This window comes from Scardinius erythrophthalmus (genome assembly GCF_964197995.2).
Source record: "Scardinius erythrophthalmus genome assembly, chromosome: 14".
NCBI classification, from domain to species: Eukaryota; Metazoa; Chordata; class Actinopteri; order Cypriniformes; family Leuciscidae; genus Scardinius; species Scardinius erythrophthalmus.
Window position 1 is genome coordinate 9,967,442 of NC_138234.1, and position 21,119 is coordinate 9,988,560.

Sequence of the window (21,119 nt, forward strand, 5' to 3'; positions counted from 1 at the left end):
GTGACGATTCGGGTTTTGGGTAGGTTTAGGTATGCGTTAGGGTACCGCTAGGAGGCGCTGCTGGTGCGCTTATGTCTTCGTCTCATATGGACGTTTTAGGGGTACCCTTTTCGTCGTATGTTGCCGTATGGTCAAGACCCGTCAGTACATGACGTTTTGGGGTGAGACCGGGCTGGTAAACCGTAATGCCATTGCTTGTGTGAACATTATATTTGTGTATGTACCGGTAAAGTCATTCTGGCAATTATACTGTAATTTACCAGGATTGCTGTGTGAAAGGGGCTAATAAGAGATGGCCACACGGTTTTACCTTTTTTTTCCCATATAGCTACACAATTATTGATTATTCAATTGAATTATAAAACCATTTGAAGTTTTTAACTCAATGACATTGACACAATGTTCTTATTTAATGTAGCCCATTTAACATATTCAAATACATTGTCAATGTTAAATGAGGAAACAAAAAGATTTTTCTTCCTCTGTTAAAACTGTTAGGCCTGGTTTCACAGACAGGGTTAAGATTAAGCCAGGATTAGACCTTATTGCAATTAGGACATTTAAGTAGCTTTTATAAACATGCCTTAGACATCACTGGTGTGCATCTTGAGACAAAACAATGGCACTGATATAACAGCTCAAACATACATTTTAGTCTGGGACTAGATTTAAGCCTTGACTGTGAAACCAGGGATTAAAGTCATAATTAGAGCTAGAAATAAAAAATTTCTGAATGTAAATAAAGGCTGTATGCGTTCAGGTTTTGTTTGCTCTAGGAGGGTCAGACTCGTTGTGGGAGGATTCACACGCAGTGTTTTCAGCAGAAAGTTTTATTAGATCAGACACTGAACGGGTGAAGAAAATGTTGCACATGTTTGTTTTGTTCTTTTTGTGCTGGTGCCGTCTGACTGGTGAGTTATAAAAGCATTTTTATCACTTAATATTTCAGAACAGTGTATACCGTACATTTGCCGTTGTCTCTGTTTGCCCGAGAATTTTAAAATTGTGATTTACAGGCCTTAAAAATCTATTAAACTGTTAAAAGTCAAGGCAAATAATGGAAATTACGAATAAACTCAGTGGGGCTCAGAAAGCACTTTTCAAAACTTTTTCTGGGTTAAATATAATTTCAAGGATTGTTACTGAACATATAAAATACAAATAGCTAGCTCTAAAAATTATTTAAAATATTTTAGTAGTAATAATGAACAACAGAAGTAAAATATTGTATTGGTCAAAAAGCAAATAAATTAACCAGTTAAAACATCAGGAGCCGTCGCACCATGATCTAAGCTGGCTCAGCTTCGCCCAGCCTTTTAATAAATATTTACACCAGTTGCAAATAAAACTATGGCCATGTGCAACTACATCCAGCGTAGATAATTCACAATGGTTAAAAAACTTTGCTATTAATAAATAACTGAAATGATCATGGCATCATAACAAGTGAAGCCAGAGCACTATCTAATTTCAATGCATAAACGTTACAGAACGAGGTTTTTATATCTGAACTCCTCTTACAACGCAAACGTCCAAAACATGTAAATGGTTATTAATTTAAAGTCAGGAATTGTTCTAGCTTATTAAAAGGAAAATGTATTTAAAGTCATGGAAAATAATGGAAACTTCTATACTGAATCAAAACTGGGTTAAATATATTTATTTGAAGGATTGTTACTAAATGTACAAATAAAAATAGCTATCTCTAAAAATTATTTAAAAAAATACTCAATCTAACTTTAGCTGAAAAATGACTTTATTAAAGAACCGCTATAAAGCCAAAACAATCTCTGTTACCATAAATTATACGTTTATCTCTGTAAAGCTGCTTTGAAACAATCTACATTGTTAAAAGTGCTATATAAATGAAGATGACTTGACTTAACTTGACTAATAATGAACAAATAAATTAATTATGACATGTTCATGTCATAACAACCATCGAAGACACTGCACCATCTGATTTCAATGTGTAAATGTTACCTAACATTGTTTTTATATCAGAACTCTAGATTTTTACTAATTAAACATGTAAATGTTTTTTCAGGAAGTCAGGAAATGTTTCAGGGTTCTTTCTGAAAGTAATGTGCATACAATTTAATTCACCCTGTATCCCAAGGGTTATGTAATTATTTTATGTAAATAATATTTATTTTTTACAGTTATTTTAAATTATTCACAGACTAAATATCGCATGCTGTGAATGGACTTAAAGACGTGAAATATTATTTCCAAACATACGGTCGCTCCGAGGAAGAGAATGCATGATATACAGTTTCCGCTTATAATCTCAGATGAATTTATATTTAATATTACCTACATTATTACATACAGATATTTTGTTAATAATAATAATAATGTGTTTATTTTTTATAACGCCTTTCAAGAATCCAAGGTCGCTTCACAAAATAATATGAACAGTTGACAAAGACACAAAGCAATATGCTTATTATAACAATCAAACAAGCGGAAGAGCAGATGGAGACAACAGATAACTACAAATAATTAAGATGAGAAGTTATAGAATCAGAGAAAACATCAATTTCAATAAAGTAAACATGTAACAAATACTGAAAAAATGGAAGACAGAGAAGTGAAAATAATTATACTGAGCAAGGTGAATAGATGAGTTTTAAGCTTAGATTTAAAGGTCTGGAGGTTAGGGGTAGCACGAAGATTAGGGGGCAGCTTATTCCATATCTTAGGGCCTATAACACTAAAAGCCCTACCACCCACAGAGTCTATACTTGGGTACGACAAGAAAATTTTCTTTGCTAGATCTAAATCTCCGGGCAGGAACATATGGTTGCACTAACTCAGCAAGGTATTGAGGTGCCGGGCCATGGCAGGCTTTATAAACTAAGATTAAAAGTTTAAACTGGATGTGATTGTCCACAGGAGGCCAGTGAAATTGGTAAAGGACGGGAGTTATATGATATAAATGGAGGCTGCACAATTTGAAGGCGATGTATAGCTTTGGTGGGTAAGCCGCTATATAAGGAGTTACAGTAGTCCAATCTGGAGATTATAAAAACGTGGATAACAGTTTCAGCATCTCCAAAGTTAAGAGAGGGGCGTATAACAATATTCCGCAAGTGGAAGATCTGACCTATGTGTGAGTCAAAACGTAACGAGGAGTCGAACAAAACTCCCAGATTCCGCAGTTTTTGAAGGCCTAATCTGGACACCATCAATATCAATGAAAATGTCATGCTGGGGTAAACTCTCTGATTTAGGGCCAATCAACAGGATTTCAGTTTTGCAGCATTAAGTTGTAAGAAGTTATCAGACATCCATGTTTTAAGTTCCTGAAGGCAAGAGATAAAAGACGAGGGTGGACAAGCTGAGTTAGGTTTAACCGTGAAATAAATTTGAATATCATCAGCGTAACTATGAAAGTTGAGACCATGCCGTCTGATGATCTGTCCTAGTGGCGGCACATAAATGAGAAATAAAAGAGGACCAAGTACAGAACCTTAAGGTACACCATGAGAAATGGTGACGGTACAGGATCGATTCTCACCTATCCTAACAAATTGCTGTCTATCCGATAGATATAAGGTTAACCCCTGAAGAGCAGCACCAGTGGTAGCAGACAGTCGAGAAAGTTGGGTCAGTTACATCTGTCGGCAGTGTGTTTTCGGCACACACATCTCACTTATCCTGCGCAAATTAACCATAACATTATTTAGTTTCAGATGTGCAGTATTCCTAAATAGTGCAACAGGTATTAATTCCATACAGGACTTTAGGTGTATTTTACATCCAGTCTAGTTTTACAACTCAGTGTACGTCCAGCTGGTGCAACCAAACTCTTGTTTGTAAAGCATCAGAAGAAGCCTTAATCTGATCCTGTTCGTGTTCTCCAGGTGTGTTTGGTGATTCAGTGTCAGTGATGGAGGGAGATTCTGTTACTCTAAACACTGATCTTACTGAAATACCTGAAGAGGAAGACTTACTGTGGAGATATGGAGCTGAAAACTCTCTGATAGCTAAAATCAGCATTGAGACCCGAGTCTTCTCCACATATGATGATGTTCCTGATGGGAGATTCAGAGACAGACTGAAGCTGGACGATCAAACTGGATCTCTGACCATCACAAACACCACAACTGAACATACTGGAGATTATCAACTAGTGATCAGGGGAGCAAAACGATCATCAAAAACATTCAGTGTTTCTGTATATGGTGAGTAGAGATCGTATGTCTCGTCCTTCACAACTGAAACAATGAGTTTTTAATAGGCTCCATTCAGCGCCTCACTGTAACAGATTTTTGCTTTTCTGGTGGACATAAATTTTTTGTGGTAATCAACATTATGCCAAAAATACATTAGATTGAGCTTAACTTGTAGTTAACTTTGAATATTTCTTAAAATGTACATACTGAAATGTTTAATCATTTTATTATTACAGCGAGTCACAGAAAGACTCACTGATTGTCAACACACTACACCGAAAATAAGATTGTTTAGATTTACCCACATCTCTCTTTATTCTGTCATCTTTCTCAGCTCGTCTGCCTGTTCCTGTCATCATCCGTAACTCTTCACACTGTTCTTCATCATCATCAAATTGTTCACTGGTGTGTTCATCGGTGTTGAATGTGTGTGATGCGACTCTCTCCTGGTACGCAGGAATCAGTGTATTGTCCAGCATCAGTGTGTGTGATCTCAGCATCAGTCTCTCTCTACCTCTGGAGGTGGAATATCAGGATAAAAACACCTACAGCTGTGTGCTGAACAATCCCATCAGCAACCAGACCACACATCTGGACATCAACACACTCTGTCACACATGTGCAGGTACCACAGCACTGTTGATAGATGTGTGTGTTTACTGACCTGATCTCTGGCTTCTGTTGTAGATCAGACACATTCACCCACACTAATGACTATCTCTCTTTTCCTCTCCTTCAGTTCCTCCAGTCTCAGTGCCTCTGATAGTGATGATCTCTGCTGGATCTCTGATGATTGTTATAGTCGTGATCTTCTGTATCTGCAAGAAATGTAGAAAAACAGGTCAGGAGTATAAGCAATTCATCTGTGCACATCTTTTAAAAATATATATATTTTTAAGACACACAAACACAAACACACAAAAACTAAATATATATTAAAAACTATCATTGTAAACATACAGTATCTGTGATTATTGTTACTGCAGTTGAGACCCAGGAGGAAGACAGAACTAATTCAGCATTGAGTAAACCAACAACACGACAAAAGGTAAGAAGTAGTTGCAGTCAGTTAGTGTGATTGAAGTTTGCTGATTGAAGTTTGCAGCATCAGAGGGTCAGTGAACAGACGTTTGTGGTTTATCGACTCACCCGTCATCATTACCTTCAGCAGAGAGCAGATCAAAAGCCTATGACGGCTAAACGGTTTGCAGCTCAGTGTAAGTTTTTCCATTTTGCAGGCCAATTTAAATTCCACAGACTAAAAAATAACCCATTAGTAGATCAAAATCAAAATGTATCATCACATAGAAAATGTTTTTAAAATGTAGGCCTATCAAAAATTATTGATTTGTTTTTCAATAGTCATTGATAAATTATTACATTAAAGTGTTAGTTCATCACCGCCTACACACATTAAAACATACAGCAGTGATCGTTAAAGGGTTATTAGTTAACCAAATTTTTTTTAATTATGTCATTAATTACTCACCCTCATGTCATTCCAAACCTGAATGACCTTCGTTCTTCAGGACACAAATGAAGATTTATTTTTTTATTGAAATCTGAGAGATTTCTGTCCCTCCATAGACAGCTACACAACTACCACTTTCATCCCCCAGAAATGTAGTGAAGACATCATTAAAGTAATCCATGTGACTCCAGTGCTTTAACCTCAGTTTAATGAAGCGATACAAGTGTTTTGTTAGCACAAAAAAACAACGTGCGTCCGAGATTAATATATTGTAAATATAGTGGTAATTTTTTTTTTTTTGTGATGAACTTAAACCCTGAATTAACCCTATAAACAATACATGTAATCCATTAAAAACGTTACAGTCTTGAAACCATGACCAGTCTCTGTCAGTCTCGTGTCTACACCGGTGTATCGTTTGACTGGACTAGATCACTCCTCTTATAATCAATGGAGTTGCATCATTACACATCTTTAGTTTAAGGACAAACCATTTCTATTTCTGTTTTTGCTCGTCATGTGATCTCTGGCCTAAATGATCTTTTGTTTAAAATCACATGTTGTAGGCTGTGTGGTTTGTTATTTAAAAAGCCTAACCCATACAAAATCAGCTTTAATACATTAGAATTGTAGAGAAAGTAGGACATGGAGTAGTTACTCATGTCACCTCTGCTGAAGTGTGTCCTCGAGCTGCAGCGTCTCTGTGGTTTATGATTATCTGAGGTTAGATGCAGCTTTAGCAGACATTGGTTGCTTTGTAGATGCTCTGCAACAAGTGTCTCTGCTGTTGCTTTAGTGTGAAAGACAGTCATTCTCAGCACAGGCTGTCATGACAAACCTGCAGAACTTAAACAGTTTGATGATTTAACGGTTTGAAAAGTCATGATTGATGTCATTTCCTCTTGCTGCTCTATGTTAGCATCTGTTCTGTACAGTAGTTTTTCAAAACAAAAGATTAAGCTTCGCACAGTGAAACCTAAGTTGGTATTTTATTAATGTTCTTTTGTATCAGCAATGTTCCTGATTGAGTATATTTTTCCTTGCAGAAATCAAAGACTGATGCTGTGTATGAAAATATTTCCAAAAAACGATGATCAAATACGCTCCCATATGCAACTTTCATTATTAGTTTCAATGAGTGGTGCTCTAGCATCCAGAAACTCAACTAAAATTTTCTATTGTATCTTGCCATATGGAAATGTATATAACTTTCATTATTAAACATTGATCCTACCCCTCACTCTGTTTGGTTTGTCTAATAATAGTTTTTGTTTGTTTTTTACAATATAGGCCTACTGGATATATTGATAAATGTAACAAGCACATCATCAAAGTCCAAAGCAGAAAATCACATCTCTCTAATAATAGCAGCACTAATAGTCGAGACACCTGACACTCCATTTAAACAAACACTCAATAACAAACTCAATTTAACATAGATTACATAAACATGTCATATTATCATCTTATTGTATGCTGTGCCAGTACTTCTAATGATAGCCATTCCTTCATGATAGTGAACCACAGCAGTTCCCGCCACCAGCTCATGACCTGAAGAAGACAGACCTGAACATGTTATGATAAAGACAGATCAATGATCAATGGAGTTGCATCATTACACATCTTTAGTTTAAGGACAAACCATTTCTTTTATAGAGGGATGCTAAACTTTTATAGAGGGATGAACAGGTGGACATCGTTCCCTTGATGAGTCTCCTAGCCACACCCACCAACCGGCCATAGCGGGGAAGAGTAGAGACTCGTCACACACTCCCCCTAAAAAGAAGAGCAAAGAGTTTTAGAACACTTCCAAAACCCAAACCAAAACCCCACCACTTCTAAATTCAAACAGTCCAAGTAAGCGAACTTGGTCCAACTCCAAATTTTCCCCAGTCTTGTTATATCTCCAAGTCCTTTCAGCAACCACGGCGCCTAGGAAGCAAATCAAGAAAAGAACAGAGACAGGAAAATAGAAGAAATCCCATAACACTAGACGATATAAATACGAGATAAGGCATCAGCAGTTGTATTCTCTGAGCCTTTAATATGGCGGATATCTAACAGGTATCCCTGTAAAAATAAGCACCACCTCATTAACCTCTGGTTTGGGTTCTGCAACGAATGAAGAAAAACTAAAGGGTTGTGATCAGTAAAAACTACCAGAGGTCCCTCAGACGAACCCACATACACCTCAAAATGTTGCAAAGCCCAGATCAGAGCAAGCGCCTCCTTTTCTATCACAGAGTAATTAAGTTGATAAGGATTGAACTTTTTAGAAAAGAATCCAACTGGATGATCAATTCCATCCTCATAAGTCTGTAACAGAACGGCACCAGCACCCACATTGCTGGCATCCACTTGCAACCGAAATGCTTGGTCAAACTTTGGCGCTTTCAAAACAGGATCCTCTGTAAGAAGCAATTTTACCTTTTCAAAGGCTTGCTGACAACCAGACGTCCAACAAAAGTCTACTCCTCCCCGCAATAAATTTGTCAGGGGAGCCACCACTGTAGAAAAATTCCTGCAAAAACAACGATAAAACCCTACCATTCCAAGAAATCGCATAAGTTCTTTCTTGGTGGCAGGTGTTGGGTAGTTATCAATCGTTTCTACTTTCGCGCGGACAGGGCGCACTTGGCCTTGCCCCACCACTTTCCCCAAGTAGACTACTGTGGCCTTGGCGAACTCACATTTTAACAAATTAACGGTCAAATTCGCCTCCACAAATCGATCAAATAGTGCTCTAATTTGAACAATATGTTCTTCCCAAGTTCGACTATACACAACGACGTCATCTAAGTACACAGCGCAACCCTTTAAACCACAAATAACTCGATTCATTAAACGCTGGAAAGTTGCGGGAGCATTACGCAACCCGAAACTCATAACGTTGTACGAAAATAATCCAGACGGTATAATAAAAGCAGAAATTTCTTGAGCTCTTTCAGTTAAAGGCACTTGCCAGTAACCTTTTAGTAAATCAAACTTACTAACAAATTTAGAGTTTCCCACTTGATCAATACAGTCCTCAATTCGAGGCAATGGAAATGAATCGGATTTTGTTACAGCATTTACCTTTCGGTAATCAGTACAAAATCTGAACGATCCATCAGATTTACTCACTAGCAATGATGGAGAAGCCCAGCTAGAAAAAGAGGGTTTAGCGATATCATTTTCCAACATATAATCAACTTCATTTTCTAATTGTTGTTTTTTACTCGCAGATACTCGATAATAGCGTTGATGAATTGGAGCTGAATCTCCCACATCAATATCGTGTTCAATAAGACTTGTACGAGATGGAGTATCGGGAAACAGTGTAATATATTCAAAAATCAAATTAATCAAATCAGTACGCTGCACCTCCGTTAAATGACCAAATCGATTGTGCAAAGAGCTTAACACTTCTGAATTATGTAAACGACCCTGAAGGACAGAATCTCCAGGATCAATCTCATCCTGATCCCCGCCTAACAGAATTGAAGTGGTTGACAATTCAGGATCACCAGAAGCAAAAGAACCTGTAACCAGAACAGGTTTAATGTCAGAATTAGGCATAACAACGTTGTCTTGATTTATTTTAGCGTCAACAAAATCTTCAGAACCATAGAAAGGTTTTAGCAAATTTACATGACATAACCTCGTCTTCTTTTTTCGATCTGGCGTATTAATCAAATAGTTAAGATCAGAAATTTGACGAGCCACAGTATATGGACCTACAAACTTGGCCTGAAATGGTGATCCCACAATAGGCAACAGAGCAAGAACTTGATCACCCAATTGAAAGGAACGCAATTCTGTACGACGATCAAAAAGTCGTTTCATCCGATCTTGTGCTCTGCTCAAAGATCCCTTTGCCAGTTGGCACGCTTCAAAAATTCGTCTGCGAAAATCACTCACATATGATAGAACATTTTTTGGTGGATCAACTTTTTTCCAATCTGCAGACAAAACAGATAATGGACCACGCACCTCATGCCCAAAAACGAGGTCATTCGGACTAAATCCAGTACTCTCCTGAGCAGCTTCTCGAGCAGACATCATTAACCAGGGTAACCCAGCTTCCCAATCTTTATTCATCTGAACACAGTAAGATCTCAATAAAGACTTTAAAGTTTGGTGAAATCTTTCCAGTGCTCCCTGACTTTGGGCGTGATAAGCACTGGAAAGATTATGTTGAATATGAAGCTGTTTCAAAACTTGACCAAACAAATTTTAAGTAAAATTACTCCCCTGGTCAGACTGAATAATTCGTGGTATTCCGAAGACTGATATAAACTGAGTCAGTGCTTTTAAAACTAACTTTGCAGTTAGAGAACGTAACGGGTACACAGCTGGATATCTAGTCACTTGGCACATAACAGTAAGCAAATATTCATTCCCCGCCTTTGACCGAGGTAATGGCCCCACACAGTCCACAATAAGATGTTCAAAGGGTTGACTAACAGCAGGAATTGGATACAGAGGGGCAGGTTTCATTGACTGGTTTGGCTTTCCAGTGAGTTGACATGTTTGACAAGATTTAATATACTTCGATATATCACGCTTCAACTTTGGCCAAAAGAAATGTTTCAAAAGCAACCTGTACGTCTTTTTCACCCCCAGATGTCCAGATGTGTCATGTGCCGTTTTTAAAACAAGTTGACGGAGAGACTGAGGCACTACAATTTGGAAAACAGGATCACCAATTACAAATTCTCCATGCGGCACCCACTTTCGGACTAACACATCTCCCTCTAGATAATATCCAGAAGGAAGATTTACGATTGTATCATGAGAGACAACTCGATCAAACAATTCACACAGTGTAACATCAGCCTTTTGTTCCTTAATCAAGTCATCACGTGACACAGACAAGACGGAAGGGATTTCTAGAGGTGCACTCAAAATCTCTCTAGTTTCAGATTTATCAACAGCTGGTATTTTACTCATAGATCTTATCACGCATGACGGAAACCCATTCAAAGAACAGGAAGAATTCTCATCACTTGCGTCAAAAGTCGACACAGATGGTGTGACCACCAAATTCGGTGAAACATTCCGCCAAACTCGTTCACCAGCCAAATCATTTCCCAGGATTACCTGTACTCCGTCCACAGGCAAGCAGGAACGCACAGCAACCTCCACTTCTCCCTGGATCAAATCAGAATGTAAAATGATTTTATGTAAGGGAACGGACATCACATTCAAACCAATACCCCTAATCAACACATTGTTCCCAGTATACGAATCATTTGAAAAAGATAGAATAGACTCTAGGACAAATGTTTCTGATGATCCAGTGTCACGAAGAATTTTGACCGGTACATCTTCTGTAGAATTTACCAATCTAACAGAACCATCTGTAACAAATGGAGAAAATGTTGAAACACGTGACGAGGAACTCCCCGGTACATTTACTTCAGAGGCAGTCACTGCCAGAACAACAGCCTTCACCGAAGACGATTTAGATTTCAACAAAGGACACTCATTCTTCCAGTGACCAAACTCATGACAATAATTACAGATGTTTTCTCTGTCTTTTACTCCAACAAATGTAAGACGCTGTTTGTCAGGTATATCACCCAAAGTTCTCGGAGATCTACTAAAATCATGCCACAACTCTCTCTTAACATTTTCTCCAGCATTTTTGTAGCCGGAAGAGATTTTATGAATCAGAGAAAATTCATCAGCCATAACAGCCCCCTCATATGCGGTGTCAGGTTTACGCTCACTAATATAAGTTACTACACGTTGCGACACAGAGTTTTTAAACTGTTCAAGCAAGATCAACTCCTTCAAATCGTCTAACGTTTTAACGTCAGAAGCTGCACACCAACGATTGAAGTGAACTGAAATATCATGTACAAACTCAACATGCGTTTGACTATCAGTTTTCTTCCAGGACCTAAATTTTTGTCTATAGGCCTCTGGGACCAACTCGTATGCCCTTAATACTGCATTCTTAACAGTCAAATACTCCTTAGCATCTGCTACACTAAGAGACAAATATGCTTCTTGAGCTTTTCCTGTAAAAACAGACTGTAACATAAGCGTACGTTCCTCATCTGGCCAATTTCGCGTTTCTGCCACGCGTTCAAACAACAAAAAGAAGCGTTCAACATCTTTCTCGTCAAATCTAGGGATCAATCTCATATTAGCCACTACATCAAATTTACACAAAGCCAAATCGCGTTCTACACCTCCCGTTGAATTAAGTTTACCTTCTTTTATCAGATCTAAACGGTAACGTTCAAGATCAAGCTGTTGTTGTTGTAACTGTAGCTTAGACATCTCAACACGATTTTGTGCTTCTACCATTTCTCTTTTTATTTCCGTTTGAATTAACAACAATTGTTTTTGTTCTTCAAATGTTAGATGAGACACTGATGCTGCACCAACAAAAGCTGAAACATCTTCCAAAGATTAGACTCCAAAACTCCGCGTTCAGATAACTCAGTCTTAATCATAATTTTAATACTATCTTTTAAACGTTTATCTTGACTTGACAAACTAATTTTGTAATGCGTTGCAAGTTCTACTAGTTGATCTTTAGAAAAATCATCCAACAGATCTTCAGACGGAGCACTAATAAAATCCTCAATCTTTGAATCCATGGTGAACAACAGGAGTAAGCTACGACTACTTAATTTCCAAATATATATATATCTGAGGGGTCGCAATTGGATAAACAATTCCCTCTAACTAAATTCCCAAACTATCTAAACTTATCCCTAATCTTCGTACAGTTACTTGCAGCGGGTTTTTATACACTGCAAACCAGTGTTTGAAATGGCGACCGATTAACAAGTCACCATTACAAAACACGGACGTGTTCCCGAGACAACTGCTCTAGCTGCTTTCACCATACAAACATAACAAACTAAAATAAAAAAAGTTCGGAGCATCCCGTTAAGGATACCCCGCTAAACCTAAACAGGGAAAAGCATATCCAACAAGAAACCCCCCTCAAACATACAAACAGTAGTCAACACTTACCAATGCCAATCTCCCGTGAAGTAGACCAACCCAATCACTATAATCCTCCACGAAATTTCAAAACTCAGTATTCAACGAACATTACTAAGAAAAAATACATATTTAACGAATCAATCATCAGATTAACGAAATCAACTCTTTAACCAAACAAATTTAACAAAACTTATGGACGAGCCCCCACATTTGTCACGGCCGGCTCGAAGCCGTGGCAAATGAATTGGAGGACATAGTGATTGGTTTGCAAAAATAAAGATTTATTAACATAAATAGAAAAAATATAAGCAAGAAAACATGGTCATCTGTAATGTCTGTTAGGTGCATGAATGTAAAGGTATCAATCACAGAAAACGAAATACTAAACCAAATAACAAAAGCAAGTTTAACCCTAAAACAAACCCGAGCCAACTCAAAATAACGCGGAGAAAGACCTCTCTCTCAACACTAGCCAGCCTAAACTTTTATAGAGGGATGAACAGGTGGACATCGTTCCCTTGATGAGTCTCCTAGCCACACCCACCAACCGGCCATAGCGGGGAAGAGTAGAGACTCGTCACACCATGTAGTAGTGATCAGCTGAAAATCATTGTACTCATGTATTTGACTGATACATCGTTGTACTTTGGTCATCACATTTATAATGTAAACTTATAGATGGCGCCATCTGTTGGTCTTTAAGAGAAACAGCTGCTAAAACAGCATCATAGCTCTGTCCAGGAGGAACTGGAAAACAATGCGGCTTCTGTTTGTTTGTGACGCTCGGTCACTGTCGTTCTTTCAACCATGCTTCAATATCTGACGCTCAAAGCACCCTTTAGCGTCCATATGTGACGCTTCGGTCATGGGTAGGTTTAGGTGTCATGTAACTGACGTTTTCGAAAGCGTCAATATCCGACGCACAAAGCACCCTTAGCGTCAATATGAGACGCTTTGGTTGGGTAGGTTTAGGTCTGTGGTAGGGTTATGCGTCTCATATGGACGCTAAAGGGTGCTTTGAGCGTCAGATATTGAAGCATGGTTGAAAGTGACAAAAAGTGACGCCAAAAATACCAAAAAGTATTTTTTGCCGTGCTATTTTTGTGTAGGGCTAATATTATGTAAAAAATATTTCTATCACCTTGCCCTGCTATTTTTATCAATGAAAGAAATAGGCGGTTAGCAAAATACAGTGTGAAAGAGCATGACTGTTACTATACTGCTTTTAAATGGTAGCAAATAAATGTTGTGTAATAGAAGGGGTTTAATAACAGTACTGACTGCTTGTTACAGCTGAAATGTTATTAATAATATACTAAGATGGTTGTTACAGTTCTGTTTATTTAAACCCCTTTTCCCATGGGTTTTCAGCTAATAGTACTACTAAATCACTTATGACTGAGATATTGTGGAAAATGTTTCCCGTTTATTTTGTTCTGTTTATTATATCTTATATGTTTTTTTTTTTGTTTGTTTGTTTTTTTACAGAGAGTTAAAGAGGAAGATTATGTGGACTATATGGAATAACCAGACCATTGGCCGTTGATTTCACTGTAGGAATCTCCTGCAACAACCTTACATCCTCACAGTCTGACATGGAGACAAGCATGATATAAAACTGATGTTTATTTTCAGCAGGTTTCAATGTTCTAGTATTAATGATAGTGGACATACAGCAGGGTCATTATCGGGACGTTCAATTGTGATATTCAGAGATGGGCTGATGAAATGAAATGGGCCCTGAAAATCTTCAAAAGTATTTGCTTTGTAGGAGTTCTAACAATTATCTGTATAAACATATCTGCAATCTCATCTATATGCCTTTTTTTATTTCTGTTCACAAATGTGGTTTCATCGGTTGGGTGGACAAACAGTTTCTGCATGAACATGTGGCATTAATGTAAGTTTGTGGTTGATGTCAGTTGTGTGTATTTCAGGAGACAGTAGTGTGTCTCAAACGATTTAAGATCCTTCAAAACATCTGTGACTGTGAAACATCTAATATAATACTATAAATGAATGGTGTAAATGTAGCAAACACTTTTTGCCCACACAATGATGAAATTACAAGCTTTTACAGTAGGAGCTAATTGACCAAGTTAACCTTTAATCCAATATAATATACATGATATAAAAAGTTTTTAAAATTACATTTGATTAGACATTGTGTTTATATTGCTGAGGATAGAGTTGAACCACTTGTTAGCTTGAGTAAAGGTTAAAGGTTGAGTTTTGAATGTACAAAAACAATGATATGTAAAATCATGACAAATTCACAGATTTCAGCAGTTATGAATTATGATCAGACCTGTTTTAATGGCATCTATCACATGAACAGAGATCTTTCAAATTTCTTTCCATTGTTAGAAAATGTGCTTACAGGCTCAAATTTAAGGCACTTTTTCTTGTTGGCTAATGCAACATTTAAGAAAAGAAAGAAAAAAACATCTCTTCAAAACGGCAAGGCACACAATTGTTGTCTCTCACTGATGCCGTGTTTGTGATTCAGATGAGTTTGAGGAGTTTTGAGTAGGAGTTTGGCAATATTGCAGTACTTAAACCACATTAAACAGGATAAACCTGTGAAAGAGAGAGATTTGCACAATTAGAAATCTTTAACGTTTTTCAAACAAACAGATAATGTTTAAAACAAATCAAACATACTTTAAATAGTTCTAGTAAACTTTTTGCAGCTCTTCAGGAAATGTGGCGGTAGAGACCAAACTGACCAGTCAAGTGCAGGTGATCATTTCCATCACACAGTGATGTATTCTACAAACACATCAATGAAACATAATTACATGATTAAATCACACTGAAAAAAGTAAAGAACTGAAACAGACAAAATGGAGTTAAATAGAGGGATAATGTCACAGTATTCTTTACCTTGAACAGGTCTCCATCTTCCTCGCATCAAATACAAGAACTTCACTGTAAAAAACTAATCAGCAAAACTTACAAAAGGCAGAATGATACACTTTACAGATGTTTTTGTAACAAAGAAGAATTCACTTTACAATTTTCAGCAGTGAAAACATTCAGTAGAAAACATCTGAAATCTATAATAACAATATTGTTTTTCCATGAAAATCATTCAGAAGCTTGAGCAGCAGCCATTAACAGTTGTAAAATATAATATACAATACAATATATTACAAAGACAGCTGTAGCTGCTTCCATTCACAATACACAGTATCTTTCAGTGCAGTTTTATACAGGTTCAGTTAATTCAGAGTTTGATCAAGGCCATAATGGTAATATTTCACAGATCTACTCTTGCTGGATTTGAACTGCCTTTTTTAACCACAAAACTTTGTTAACCATACATTCAAGCACCAGTGTGGAGTGTGAAATGTTTAATTTTTCAAGTATTTCTGGTAAAAACACCAGTTTAGAGTTAACAAAGCTGGTTGAACAAGGGAGGTTTGTTGGTTAAATGAGCTAGCATAAAAATTCAATACTGGTGTTTTCAGCATAGAGGTTTCTCTGTCCCAGCAAACAAAATATGTTCTAAGAATGTTTTGCTAAGACTTCAATTAAGTTATGAAAACATTTCTCAGAATATTAAAAATGTTTAAAAATGTCCAGCGTTTTTAAAAAAAATGTTTTAAAAACATTTTTTCTTGAGTATATGAATGTTGAAGACTGTTCTGTTCCATTTTATCATTCAAATATTATAAGAATGTTACCTTTGGATTTTCTCTGAACATTTTGAAACAAGTAACAACATTTAAAAAAAATGTTAGACAAACATCCAACTAATTCATTTCAGAAAACCAAAATGTTTGTTGGAGAACAATCATTCCATTCCTGTAACTGGAATAACCCTGAGAGAACCTTTCCAGAACATTAGCTGAGTTCTGAGATTACAATTCCCTGATAGTGTAGCCTAGATGACATTGCTAAAACTGTACAAATGTAACATAATCAGGCAGTGTCAATAGTAAAGACTGAATTGTCTTAATATAGTCTGTGAAGAGCACTCACATCTTGCAATATGCCATTTTAGGCCAACATTTCAGTCTTGAAAACATATTTATGTTCCCAGCCAGTTATAAATTAATGTAAACAAAACAGATTATATGTCAAGATCACGTTTACATGCACCCTCGGACTGATGGCTCAGATGGATTGACAAGCCTTCGTGTAAACACCTCAATCAATCCAATTCCATCAGACTGAAAAGTTCATAATGGATGAAACCTTTAAAGTTTGACTATCTTCTCAGTTGGATTCAAAAATATGCATGTTTATACTTGTCTTGCATCTTATGAACTGGTGATGGATGAATATGAATATTTAGTAAACATTTGCCCTTCTTAAGCTCTTCTGACATTTTTGTTAGCTTTCTTTTTTATGGTTTGCTATCAAGGAAAATATACTTGAGGCAGCTCTGGTGATTATCATCGCGACTTTCTCCTGTTCTGAAAACACTTGTGCTGCAGTTTTGTTCTGAAAACACATCAAGGACCCTTTTCATATTTCCACAGTTCTCAGAAGCGGAAGTACTCATGGTTGAGTAAACATCTATAGTGGTGAATGGAAACTTCAAACTTTTTTTTTTGCATTCCTATTTGCTCCAATAGTAAAAGAAAAGATCCACTATAGCATTTCCATGACTTTCCAACAGAGGAAAATAATATGGTAACATGACATTATTTTTTGCTGCGAGTAATGAGAATTTTAGCTGATCTTCTTCCCTTTCCAATAATTTTCTCATTTCTTTTCATGTTCATTTTTAGTGACACTATTAAAATAATAACGTTAGTCTGGAAACTAATAATCAACTCATAGGTGCAGTCTCAGTCTCAATATGGGACTTATCATTAGCATCATCCTCCTGTGGACTGCCACCGTGAATAAGGGCCGTTTCTTCTGTGACATCATCCTCCTGTGGACTGTTAAGGGGTGTTTCTTCTGTGACATCATCCTCCTGTGGACTGTTAAGGGGTGTTTCTTCTGTGACATCATCCTCCTGTGGACTGTTAAGGGGTGTTTCTTCTGTGACATCATCCTCCTGTGGACTGCCACCGTGAATAAGGGCCGTTTCTTCTCTGACAACATCCTCCTGTGGACTGTTAAGGGGTGTTTCTTCTGTGACATCATCCTCCTGTGGACTGCCACCGTGAATAAGGGCCGTTTCTTCTCTGACAACATCCTCCTGTGGACTGCCACCGTGAATAAGGGCCGTTTCTTCTCTGACAACATCCTCCTGTGGACTGTCACCGTGAATAAGGGTCGTTTCTTCTGTGACAACATCCTCCTGTGGACTGCCACCGTGAATAAGGGTCGTTTCTTCTGTGACAACATCCTCCTGTGGACTGCCACCGTGAATAAGGGCCGTTTCTTCTCTGACAACATCCTCCTGTGGACTGCCACCGTGAATAAGGGCCGTTTCTTCTCTGACAACATCCTCCTGTGGACTGTCACCGTGAATAAGGGTCGTTTCTTCTGTGACAACATCCTCCTGTGGACTGTCACCGTGAATAAGGGTCGTTTCTTCTGTGACAACATCCTCCTGTGGACTGCCACCGTGAATAAGGGCCGTTTCTTCTCTGACAACATCCTCCTGTGGACTGCCACCGTGAATAAGGGCCGTTTCTTCTCTGACATCCTCCTCCTGAAAAGAAGAAGTAGATTCACAAAAGGTAAAACAAATGATCTCATAAAATGATCATGATTGATGATTCAGTCACACACACAAATAAAAGTGTTTTTCTCTCTGATGTTTAGTGAATGTAAAGACGTTGATTCTTGCGACACTCTCTTAAATACATCAATTATAATTGATATTTCTATGTGATAATTTCTGAATGAAACCACACATACATTCACACAGAAAACACGAACAAATACACACTACCTCAGTGTCAGCAGGACCCATCTGAGGAGTCGTAGTTTGATTAAGGGACGTCCTTTTAGCATCTGTCTGTGGATTCTCAGGCTGATGAGGGGGCGTTAGTTCATGGCCATTTTCCTTCTGAATGAAAACAAATTCATTAAAGTTACTAGGATTCAGTTGTTTACTGAAGTAAAACAGCAGAGAATCACTCTCTTAAATATGTCAATTATTAATGTTTCTATGTAATAATTTCTGAATGAAACACGCAAAGAAAAACGAACCAGGAGCTGGTTGCAACAAAGCCCTTAGGTTAATAAAACCCTTAGTTATAAGGTTAATGGAACCCAAAGTGAAACATGGGTTGCAAGGAAAAACAAATGGTGTATGGAAAAAGGTGCAACAGCCATGGCAGTTTCCTTATATTTGGCATACTTTAAGCTGTCAAACATCAAAATAAACTTATTACTGAAAAAAGTTTATGTACACAAAGTATCCTGCAGCCTAGGGTGAAGTCAGAGAGTACAGTGACAGTGATTCAGGACAAAATAATGTAATTTAATTGAAATTCTTTGGAACGGCAGGATTTTTAGCAGCCACACATTTTCTACTAGTCCTACATGTTTGCTCCTTTATCGGTTTCTGGTTTAAGTGGCACACACACATTTGTTCAGTAAGGTTCAAAAGAGACTTGAGGTAACTTGAGGTAAAGAAGCTGTTTTGCCTAATGAAAATGTGTGCGTTGAATTCATACAGCCATGTTTGACAGTCAATAAGTGATCACTAAACTTTTGCCACAAAATCACTTGCTTGCATGCATATTATTGTATTAGAAATGTTATAATTTATAAAACTGAATAGGGGAAATGGTCTTCGGCACAGCCAAACTACACCTCAAAGCACCATCTATATGAAAAAGGGGTAGCTGCAGCTCGGAGTAATAATCGTGTGGAAATAATTTAATAATCTAGTATTTTGTCATTAGTACAAGCCATTTTTGTTCAGTGATAACAAAGAAAAAAGATAGGCTGTCAAACCATAGACACAATGGTGTTTTCAAGTAATTGTACGAACTTCTGGGTAATGCCCACTTCCGGTTGTATCCTAATACAGATAGATACAAATAATTTTGAGGGTGATACAGATAGAGATGTTGGCTCCACTGCACGCCCCTAGTGCAAACACTCAGAAAACAATGTGTTAGGATTTTAGGTCATTTGTGTCTTTTAGGACACTTTGTGCTTCTTTAATCTTGTCTTTAGTAATCTCCATATAGGTAAAATATTGTAGTGCAGATATACAACTGTGTTAAGTTAAACATGTTTAAAAGTAAGTGGTCGTTATGTTCTGTTTATGGGATATGGCAAATCTATAGCAACCGCTTCCCTATCGCTGTGTTTTGCCAGAAACTATTGTGTAATGCTTAGTATAAAACACTTAGGTAAAAAAATTACCTGACTCAGGGAAATTTTCCCCTTAGGGATACACTCAATTAAGGTTTTTCATGCAACCAGGCCCTCATACACACTACTTAGAGAAGTCAATCTAGTATTCACAGTGTTTTGCAGACAGAGATTCAGTGCTCACAGTATCTCACCTGATGATAATAATCTCGCTGTATCCCGTTTCCTGTTTGAACAATAACAACAAACTCTTACTTTGGTCAATTAGAATAAAATACTTATTTTTACATTATTTAAATAATCTTTGTGCACATTAACCCTTGGGCTGCATTATATATTTGACACCGTTGAGTGCGTTAGGGGACAAAAGTGTCCACTCTAAACACTGCCATAAAACTATTATATAATATTATTTTTTTCCACTTTGACTGAATTCAATATTTTAACCAGCATCAGTCCTCATCATACATACCACATATTTATTTAATTTCAGGATTTTAACCCTTTAAATTCCAGTTTTGGTGACGGTACCCTCAATTTTTATAAGAGGAAAAAACACAAAAATGTAATTATTTTCCATATATTAAATGCAAATTGAAAACCTTGGCTTTGGATTATCACAGTCTTGAATATGTAAAAGATTAGCAGCAAAAAAAAATTTGGTGCATTTTTATTTTTTGTGCTACATCAGATTAAAATAAAAAACCCCATTCAGCGCATTAAGGGACAAAAATGTCCACTCTAAACACTGCCATAAAACTATTATATATTATTATTTTTTCCACTTTGACGGAGTTCAATATTTTAACCAGCATCAGTCCTCATCATACATACCACATATTTATTCAATTTCAGGATTTTAACCCTTTAAATTCCAGTTTTGGTGACGGTACCCTCAATTTTGAAAAAACCTCAATCTAAAATCTAATATCAAAAAAATCAAACCGAAAGAAAACAATGCCGTGAGAAGCGCTTTCTCTCTCTTGTGTGCGCGCGCGCGCTCACACACACACACACTCTCTCACACACACACACACACACACACACACACACACACACACACACACACACACACACACACACACACACACACACACACACACACACACACACACACACACACACAGAGAGAGAGAGAGAGAGAGTAAAACATGACTTTCAGGATATTGTGATTTTTGTCACTCACCTAAACACCATGCATTACGGCCCTACACACACACACACACACACACACACACACACACACACACATTCACACACTCACACACACACAC

The 21,119-nt window shown here is 37.3% G+C and overlaps 2 protein-coding genes across 3 annotated transcripts in view; one reads left to right on the forward strand and one right to left on the reverse strand.

The window, feature by feature from the left end:
- Nucleotides 1-775: 775 nt before the first annotated feature.
- On the forward strand, nucleotides 776-14,955 carry LOC308702443 (uncharacterized protein). 2 transcript variants are annotated; one of them, XM_081385292.1, is made up of 6 exons: nucleotides 776-911; nucleotides 3,870-4,190; nucleotides 4,516-4,806; nucleotides 4,921-5,022; nucleotides 5,168-5,229; nucleotides 14,092-14,955. In XM_081385292.1, the coding sequence occupies exons 1-6, from the start codon at nucleotides 863-865 to the stop codon at nucleotides 14,128-14,130; spliced, it is 864 nt and encodes a 287-aa protein (XP_081241418.1). In that variant the 5' UTR covers nucleotides 776-862; the 3' UTR covers nucleotides 14,131-14,955. The 2 variants fall into 2 exon arrangements, with proteins under 2 accessions (XP_081241418.1, XP_081241417.1); XM_081385291.1 differs by lacking the exon at nucleotides 14,092-14,955 and adding an exon at nucleotides 6,699-6,891.
- LOC308702441 (uncharacterized protein) overlaps nucleotides 14,213-21,119 on the reverse strand; it is a 28,608-nt gene continuing 21,701 nt past the window's right edge. Inside the window, exons 7-11 of the mRNA XM_081385284.1 lie at nucleotides 20,040-20,071; nucleotides 18,467-18,583; nucleotides 15,490-18,223; nucleotides 15,268-15,375; nucleotides 14,213-15,183 (exon numbers count right to left, since the gene is read on the reverse strand). Of these exons, the coding sequence (XP_081241410.1) occupies nucleotides 17,387-18,223; nucleotides 18,467-18,583; nucleotides 20,040-20,071 (986 nt within the window). The 3' untranslated portion in view covers nucleotides 14,213-15,183; nucleotides 15,268-15,375; nucleotides 15,490-17,386. The remainder of the gene's footprint in view (nucleotides 15,184-15,267; nucleotides 15,376-15,489; nucleotides 18,224-18,466; nucleotides 18,584-20,039; nucleotides 20,072-21,119) is intronic.